At 49.3% G+C, this 10409-nt stretch overlaps 1 protein-coding gene across 1 annotated transcript in view; it reads right to left on the bottom strand.

The window, feature by feature from the left end:
• The window catches only part of LOC130339558 (zinc finger protein ZFP2-like), a 78971-nt gene extending 69731 nt beyond the window's left edge, over positions 1 to 9240 (bottom strand). Inside the window, exons 1-4 of the mRNA XM_056554035.1 lie at positions 9049 to 9240; positions 6474 to 6600; positions 6285 to 6376; positions 6123 to 6198 (exon numbers count right to left, since the gene is read on the bottom strand). Coding sequence (XP_056410010.1) covers positions 6123 to 6198; positions 6285 to 6376; positions 6474 to 6561 — 256 coding nt within the window. The 5' untranslated portion in view covers positions 6562 to 6600; positions 9049 to 9240. The remainder of the gene's footprint in view (positions 1 to 6122; positions 6199 to 6284; positions 6377 to 6473; positions 6601 to 9048) is intronic.
• Positions 9241 to 10409: the final 1169 nt, after the last annotated feature.

The raw sequence follows: 10409 nt of genomic DNA on the forward strand, positions 1-10409 counted from the left end.
ATATATACACTGGGGCCAATGGATTATTATATACACACTGGGGCCAATGTATTATTATATACACACTGGGGCCAATGTATTATTATATACACACTGGGGCCAATGTATTATATATACACTGGGGCCAATGGATTATTATATATACACACTGGGGCCAATGGATTATTATACACACACTGGGGCCAATGGATTATTATATACACACACTGGAGCCAATGGATTATTATATATACACACTGGGGCCAATGGATTATTATACACACACTGGGGCCAATGGATTATTATATACACACACTGGGGCCAATGTATTATTATATATATATACACACTGGAGCCAATGGATTATTATATATACACTGGGGCCAATGGATTATTATATATACACACTGGGGCCAATGGATTAATATATATACACACTGGGGCCAATGGATTATTATATATACACACTGGAGCCAATGGATTATTATATATACACACTGGGGCCAATGGATTATTATATATACACACTGGGGCCAATGGATTATTATACACACACTGGGGCCAATGGATTATTATATACACACACACACTGGAGCCAATGGATTATTATATATACACTGGGGCCAATGGATTATTATATATATACACACTGGAGCCAATGGATTATTATATATACACTGGAGCCAATGGATTATTATATATACACTGGAGCCAATGGATTATTATATACACACTGGGGCCAATGAATTATTATAAATATACACTGGGGCCAATGGATTATTATATACACATTGGGGCCAATGGATTATATATACACACTGGGGCCAATTATTATAAATATACATGGGGACACACATTTGGGGGTCAAAGTAGTAGATTAAAAACCCTGCCGGGAGCCCTGAATGGCTCCTCGGTATCGGCCATTAGGGGCTCCCGGCGGGGAGTGAAAATAAAAATACATTGTACATCGCAGGGGAGCGCAGCATGCCGCCCGCTCCTCTGCTTAGTAACTGCTGATCGATCAATCCCTCACCCCTTGTACTACAACCCCCATCATGGAACAGTCTGTCGCATGATGGGTTTAGTGGTACAAACACTGATGTAGAATCCCCAGCCACGAACTACTACTCCCATCATGGAAACAAGTCTGTTCCATGATGGGAATAATAGTAGTAGTCTGTAGGCAGAGGTGTTAAAGGCCATAAAATAACGGACTATAACGGTTCATGACTGATGGTATAGCGGTACATGACGGATAGTATAACGGTACATGACGGATGGTATAGCGGTACATGACTGATGGTATAGCGGTACATGACGGATAGTATAACGGTACATGACGGATGGTATAGCGGTACATGACGGATGGTATAACGGTACATGACGGATGGTATAGCGGTACATGACTGATGGTATAGCGGTACATGACGGATGGTATAGCGGTACATGACGGATGGTATAGCGGTACATGACTGATGGTATAACGGTACATGACGGATGGTATAACGGTACGTGACGGATGGTATAACGGTACATGACGGATGGTATAACGGTACATGACGGATAGTATAACGGTACATGACGGATAGTATAACGGTACATGACGGATAGTATAACGGTACATGACGGATAGTATAACGGTACATGACGGATGGTATAGCGGTACATGACGGATGGTATAACGGTACATGACGGATGGTATAAGGGTACATGACGGATAGTATAACGGTACATGACGGATAGTATAACGGTACATGACGGATGGTATAAGGGTACATGACGGATAGTATAACGGTACATGACAGATGGTATAACGGTACATGACGGATAGTATAACAGTACATGACGGATGGTATAACGGTACATGACGGATAGTATAACGGTACATGACGGATAGTATAACGGTACATGACTGATGGTATAACGGTACATGACGGATAGTATAACGGTACATGACGGATGGTATAACGGTACATGACTGATGGTATAACGGTACATGACGGATAGTATAACGGTACATGACGGATAGTATAACGGTACATGACGGATAGTATAACGGTACATGACGGATAGTATAACGGTACATGACGGATAGTATAACGGTGCATGACGGATGGTATAACGGTACATGACGGATGGTATAACGGTACATGACGGATGGTATAACGGTACATGACGGATAGTATAACGGTGCATGACGGATAGTATAACGGTGCATGACGGATGGTATAACGGTGCATGACGGATGGTATAACGGTACATGACGGATGGTATAACGGTACATGACGGATGGTATAACGGTACATGACGGATGGTATAACGGTACATGACGGATGGTATAACGGTACATGACGGATGGTATAACGGTACATGACGGATAGTATAACGGTACATGACGGATGGTATAACGGTACATGACGGATAGTATAACGGTACATGACGGATGGTATAACGGTACATGACGGATAGTATAACGGTACATGACGGATAGTATAACGGTACATGACGGATGGTATAACGGTACATGACGGATGGTATAACGGTACATGACGGATGGTATAACGGTACATGACGGATGGTATAACGGTACATGACGGATGGTATAACGGTACATGACGGATGGTATAACGGTACATGACGGATGGTATAGCGGTACATGACGGATGGTATAGCGGTACATGACGGATGGTATAACGGTACATGACGGATGGTATAGCGGTACATGACGGATGGTATAACGGTACATGACGGATAGTATAACGGTACATGACGGATGGTATAACGGTACATGACGGATGGTATAACGGTACATGACGGATAGTATAACGGTACATGACGGATGGTATAACGGTACATGACGGATAGTATAACGGTACATGACGGATAGTATAACGGTACATGACGGATGGTATAACGGTACATGACGGATGGTATAACGGTACATGACGGATGGTATAACGGTACATGACGGATGGTATAACGGTACATGACGGATGGTATAACGGTACATGACGGATGGTATAACGGTACATGACGGATGGTATAGCGGTACATGACGGATGGTATAGCGGTACATGACGGATGGTATAACGGTACATGACGGATGGTATAACGGTACATGACGGATGGTATAGCGGTACATGACGGATGGTATAATGGTACATGACGGATGGTATAACGGTACATGACGGATGGTATAACGGTACATGACGGATGGTATAACGGTACATGACGGATGGTATAACGGTACATGACGGATGGTATAACGGTACATGACGGATGGTATAACGGTACATGACGGATGGTATAACGGTACATGACGGATGGTATAACGGTACATGACGGATGGTATAACGGTACATGACGGATAAATATACCTGTTATTTTCATGGACGTTATTCAGCCGTTAGCACCTGTTATGGTCCCTTATTTTAACACTTTTTTTGCAAAACCTTTTTGAAGCACAAATACGGCTGTTACAAAGCAGGGACAATATGGTAGAACAGGGGATCAGGAAATAGATAAAGGGGCCTGGAGTGAGGTCGGGGGGGATGTCAGGGGACACCGATGATTGCCCATGACACCCGTCTCCACCTCCTTACACTGATGATCGGCCATGACACCCGTCTCCTCCTCCTTACACTGATGATCGGCCATGACACCCGTCTCCTCCTCCTTACACTGATGATCGGCCATGACACCAGTCGTCTCCTCCTCCTTACACTGATGATCGGCCATGACACCTGTCTTCTCCTCCTTACACTGATGATCGGCCATGTCACCCGTCTCCTCCTCCTTACACTGATGATCGGCCATGACACCCATCTCCTCCTCCTTACACTGATGATCGGCCATGACACCCGTCTCCTCCTCCTTACACTGATGATCGGCCATGACACCCGTCTCCTCCTCCTTACACTGATGATCGGCCATGTCACCCGTCTCCTCCTCCTTACACTGATGATCGGCCATGACACCCGTCTCCTCCTCCTTACACTGATGATCGGCCATGACACCCGTCTCCTCCTCCTTACACTGATGATCGGCCATGACACCCGTCTTCTCCTCCTTACACTGATGATCGGCCATGACACCCGTCTCCACCTCCTTACACTGATGATCGGCCATGACACCCGTCTACTCCTCCTTACACTGATGATCGGCCATGACACCCGTCTCCTCCTCCTTACACCGATGATTGCCCATGACACCCGTCTCCTCCTCCTTACACTGATGATCGGCCATGACACTCGTCTCCTCCTCCTTACACTGATGATTGGCCATGACACCCGTCTCCTCCTCCTTACACTGATGATTGGCCATGACACCCGTCTTCTCCTCCTTACACTGATGATTGGCCATGACACCAGTCTCCTCCTCCTTACACTGATGATCGGCCATGACACCCGTCTCCTTCTCCTTACACTGATGATCGGCCATGACATCCGTCTCCTCCTCCTTACACTGATGATCGGCCATGACACCCGTCTCCTCCTCCTTACACTGATGAGCGGCCATGACATCCGTCTCCTCCTCCTTACACTGATGATCGGCCATGACACCCGTCTCCTCCTCCTTACACTGATAAGCGGCCATGACACGAGTCTCCTCCTCCTTACACTGATGATCGGCCATGACACCCGTCTCCTCCTCCTTACACTGATGAGCGGCCATGACACCCGTCTCCTCCTCCTTACACTGATGAGCGGCCATGACACCCGTCTCCTCCTCCTTACACTGATGATCGGCCATGACACCCGTCTCCTCCTCCTTACACTGATGATCGGCCATGACACCCGTCTCCTTCTCCTTACACTGATGATCGGCCATGACATCCGTCTCCTCCTCCTTACACTGATGATCGGCCATGACACCCGTCTCCTCCTCCTTACACTGATGAGCGGCCATGACATCCGTCTCCTCCTCCTTACACTGATGATCGGCCATGACACCCGTCTCCTCCTCCTTACACTGATAAGCGGCCATGACACGAGTCTCCTCCTCCTTACACTGATGATCGGCCATGACACCCGTCTCCTCCTCCTTACACTGATGAGCGGCCATGACACCCGTCTCCTCCTCCTTACACTGATGAGCGGCCATGACACCCGTCTCCTCCTCCTTACACTGATGATCGGCCATGACACCCGTCTCCTCCTCCTTACACTGCTGATCGGCCATGACACCCGTCTCCTCCTCCTTACACTGATGATCGGCCATGACACCAGTCGTCTCCTCCTCCTTACACTGATGATCGGCCATGACACCTGTCTTCTCCTCCTTACACTGATGATCGGCCATGTCACCCGTCTCCTCCTCCTTACACTGATGATCGGCCATGACACCCATCTCCTCCTCCTTACACTGATGATCGGCCATGACACCCGTCTCCTCCTCCTTACACTGATGATCGGCCATGACACCCGTCTCCTCCTCCTTACACTGATGATCGGCCATGTCACCCGTCTCCTCCTCCTTACACTGATGATCGGCCATGACACCCGTCTCCTCCTCCTTACACTGATGATCGGCCATGACACCCGTCTCCTCCTCCTTACACTGATGATCGGCCATGACACCCGTCTTCTCCTCCTTACACTGATGATCGGCCATAACACCCGTCTCCTCCTCCTTACACTGATGATTGGCCATGACACCCGTCTCCTCCTCCTTACACTGATGATAAGCCATGACACCAGTCTCCTCCTCCTTACACTGATAAGCGGCCATGACACCCGTCTCCTCCTCCCTACACTGATGATCGGCCATGACACCCGTCTCCTCCTCCTTACACTGATGAGGAGCCATGACACCCGTCTCCTCCTCCTTACACTGATGATCGGCCATAACACCCGTCTCCTTCTCCTTACACTGATGATTGGCCATGACACCAGTCTCCTCCTCCTTACACTGATAAGCGGCCATGACACCCGTCTCCTCCTCCCTACACTGATGATCGGCCATGACACCCGTCTCCTCCTCCTTACACTGATGATCGGCCATGACACCAGTCTCCTCCTCCTTACACTGATGATCGGCCATGACACCCGTCTCCTCCTCCCTACACTGATGATCGGCCATGACACCCGTCTCCTTCTCCTTACACTGATGATCGGCCATGACACCCGTCTCCTCCTCCTTACACTGATAAGCGGCCATGACACCCGTCTCCTCTTCTTCATCTTTAACTTCAACCTTACTATCCATCAGATCTTCATCCTAAACACAGACGACAAATATTTCCAAAATTATTTTAGGGTCATCACTTCATGATGATATTTTGTGAAGACTTTAGTGTCATCTACCTCATAGTTCTCTGGGACATTTCCCTCTGGACAGTTCTGGGAATACAGAGGGCGGGGACACCTCTCGGGTGGATTTCTCTCAATGACTCCATCTGAAGGGAACACACAGGGAATGAATACATCAGTGCTGGATAGATTTCTATGTTACTAGGTAGTGGGAGTGATATCTATATATATGTCTCTTCTTACCTTGTGATGTGAGGGGCCGGTGATCCTCCATCATGACTATGTCCTGGTACAGATCCTTGTGTCCTTCTACATACTCCCACTCCTCCATGGAGAAATAGACCGCCACATCCTGACACCTTATAGGAACCTGACACACAATGATACCGTCATCACCAGACCCCTCCATTACTGTATAATGTCCCAGCAGTGTCACCTCTCCAGTCATCACCAGCCCCTCCATTACTGTATAATGTCCCAGCAGTGTCACCTCTCCAGTCATCACCAGACCCCTCCATTACTGTATAATGTCCCAGCAGTGTCACCTCTCCAGTCATCACCAGACCCCTCCATTACTGTATAATGTCCAGCAGTGTCACCTCTCCAGTCATCACCAGACCCCTCCATTACTGTATAATGTCCCAGCAGTGTCACCTCTCCAGTCATCACCAGACCTTTCCATTACTGTATAATGTCCCAGCAGTGTCACCTTTCTAATCATCCCCAGACCCTCTCCATTACTGTATAATGTCCCAGCAGTGTCACCTCTCCAGTCATCACCAGACCTTTCCATTACTGTATAATGTCCCAGCAGTGTCACCTTTCTAATCATCCCCAGACCCTCTCCATTACTGTATAATGTCCCAGCAGTGTCACCTCTCCAGTCATCACCAGACCCCTCCATTACTGTATAATGTCCCAGCAGTGTCACCTCTCCAGTCATCACCAGACCCCTCCATTACTGTATAATGTCCCAGCAGTGTCACCTCTCCAGTCATCATCAGACCCCTCCATTACTGTATAATGTCCCAGCAGTGTCACCTCTCCAGTCATCACCAGACCCCTTCATTACTGTATAATGTCCCAGCAGGGTCACCTCTCCAGTCATCACCAGACCCCTTCATTACTGTATAATGTCCCAGCAGGGTCACCTCTCATCACCAGACCCCTCCATTACTGCATAATGTCCCAGCAGTGTCACCTATCCAGTCATCACCAGACCCCTCCATTACTGTATAATGCCCCAGCAGTGTCACCTCTCCAATCATCACCAGACCCCTCCATTACTGTATAATGTCCCAGCAGTGTCACCTCTCCAGTCATCACCAGACCCCTCCATTACTGTATAATGTCCCAGCAGGGTCACCTCTCCAGTCATCAACAGACCCCTCCATTACTGTATAATGTCCCAGCAGTGTCACCTCTCATCACCAGACCCCTCCATTACTGCATAATGTCCCAGCAGTGTCAGCTATCCAGTCATCACCAGACCCCTCCATTACTGTATAATGTCCCAGCAGTGTCACCTATCCAGTCATCACCAGACCCCTCCATTACTGTATAATGTCCCAGCAGTGTCACCTCTCCAGTCATCACCAGACCCCTCCATTACTGTATAATGTCCCAGCAGTGTCACCTCTCCAGTCATCACCAGACCCCTCCATTACTGTATAATGTCCCAGCAGTGTCACCTCTCCAGTCATCACCAGACCCCTCCATTACTGTATAATGTCCAGCAGTGTCACCTCTCTAATCATCACCAGACCCCTCCATTACTGTATGATGTCCCAGCAGTGTCACCTCTCTAATCATCACCAGACCCCTCCATTACTGTATAATGTCCCAGCAGTGTCACCTCTCCAGTCATCACCAGACCCCTACATTACTGTATGATGTCCCAGCAGTGTCACCTCTCCAGTCATCACCAGACCCCTTCATTACTGTATAATGTGCCAGCAGTGTCACCTCTCTAATCATCACCAGACCCCTCCATTACTGTATAATGTCCAGCAGTGTCACCTCTCTAATCATCACCAGACCCCTCCATTACTGTATGATGTCCCAGCAGTGTCACCTCTCTAATCATCACCAGACCCCTCCATTACTGTATAATGTCCCAGCAGTGTCACCTCTCCAGTCATCACCAGACCCCTACATTACTGTATAATGTCCCAGCAGTGTCACCTCTCCAGTCATCACCAGACCCCTTCATTACTGTATAATGTGCCAGCAGTGTCACCTCTCCAGTCATCACCAGACCCCTCCATTACTGTATAATGTCCCAGCAGTGTCACCTCTCCAGTCATCACCAGACCCCTCCATTACTGTATAATGTCCCAGCAGTGTCACCTCTCATCACCTGACCCCTCCATTACTGTATAATATCCCAGCAGTGTCACCTCTCATCACCTGACCCCTCCATTACTGTATAATGTCCCAGCAGTGTCACCTCTCATCACCAGACCCCTCCATTACTGTATAATGTCCCAGCAGTGTCACCTCTCCAGTCATCACCAGACCCCTCCATTACTGTATAATGTCCCTGCAGTGTCACCTCTCCAGTCATCACCAGACCCCTCCATTACTGTATAATGTCCCAGCAGGGTCCTCCTCTAATCATCACCAAACCCCTCCATTACTGTATAATGTCCCAGCAGTGTCACCTCTCATCACCAGACCCCTCCATTACTATATAATGTCCCAGCAGGGTCACCTCTCTAATCATCACCAGACCCCTCCATTACTGTATAATGTCCCAGCAGTGTCACCTCTCATCACCAGACCCCTCCATTACTGTATAATGTCCCAGCAGGGTCACCTCTCCAGTCAGCAGCTCAGTGATCCTGTGGGTGAGTTCTAGGATCTTCTCCTCATGTATCAGTGAGAGGTGTGGAGGCTCCGTGATGGGTCCCCGGGCCCTGCTCCATCCTCCTGACTCATGGAGATGGCTGCTGGGGGCCACACACTCCCCCCATGTCTTCACTATGGTGTAATCCTGTGTATGGAGAGAGACAATGAGGAGACTGACCCCAGTATTCCTCCCCCACTACAAAGAGGAGATTGTGCCCCCTGTATAGAGCTCTAGTAACCACATCTAGAATACTGGGATCAGTTCTGGAGACCTCACCTACAAAAGAGATATCCAGAACATAGAGCGGGGCCAAAGATGGGGGACAACAATGGCGGGAAATGTAGATGGGGGACCGACAACAATGGCGGGAAATGTAGATGGGGGACCGGACAACAATGGCGGGAAATGTAGATGGGGGACGGACAACAATGGCGGGAAATGTAGATGGGGGACGGACAACAATGGCGGGAAATGTAGATGGGGGACGGACAACAATGGCGGGAAATGTAGATGGGGGACGGACAACAATGGCGGGAATGTAGATGGGGGACGGACAACAATGGCGGGAAATGTAGATGGGGGACGGACAACAATGGCGGAATGTAGATGGGGGACGGACAACAATGGCGGGAATGTAGATGGGGGACGGACAACAATGGCGGGAATGTAGATGGGGACGGACAACAATGGCGGGAATGTAGATGGGGGACGGACAACAATGGCGGGAATGTAGATGGGGGACGGACAACAATGGCGGGAATGTAGATGGGGGACGGACAACAATGGCGGGAATGTAGATGGGGGACGGACAACAATGGCGGGAATGTAGATGGGGGACGGACAACAATGGCGGGAATGTAGATGGGGGACGGACAACAATGGCGGGAATGTAGATGGGGGGACGGACAACAATGGCGGGAATGTAGATGGGGGACGGACAACAATGGCGGGAATGTAGATGGGGACGGACAACAATGGCGGGAATGTAGATGGGGGACGGACAACAATGGCGGGAATGTAGATGGGGGACGGACAACAATGGCGGGAATGTAGATGGGGGACGGACAACAATGGCGGGAATGTAGATGGGGGACGGACAACAATGGCGGGAATGTAGATGGGGGACAGGACAACAATGGCGGGAATGTAGATGGGGGACGGACAACAATGGCGGGAATGTAGATGGGGGACGGACAACAATGGCGGGAATGTAGATGGGGGACGGACAACAATGGCGGGAATGTAGATGGGGACGGACAACAATGGCGGGAATGTAGATGGGGACGGACAACAATGGCGGGAATGTAGATGGGGGACGGACAACAATG

This window comes from Hyla sarda, unplaced genomic scaffold (assembly GCF_029499605.1).
Source record: "Hyla sarda isolate aHylSar1 unplaced genomic scaffold, aHylSar1.hap1 scaffold_545, whole genome shotgun sequence".
In the NCBI taxonomy this organism is placed as follows: domain Eukaryota; kingdom Metazoa; phylum Chordata; class Amphibia; order Anura; family Hylidae; genus Hyla; species Hyla sarda.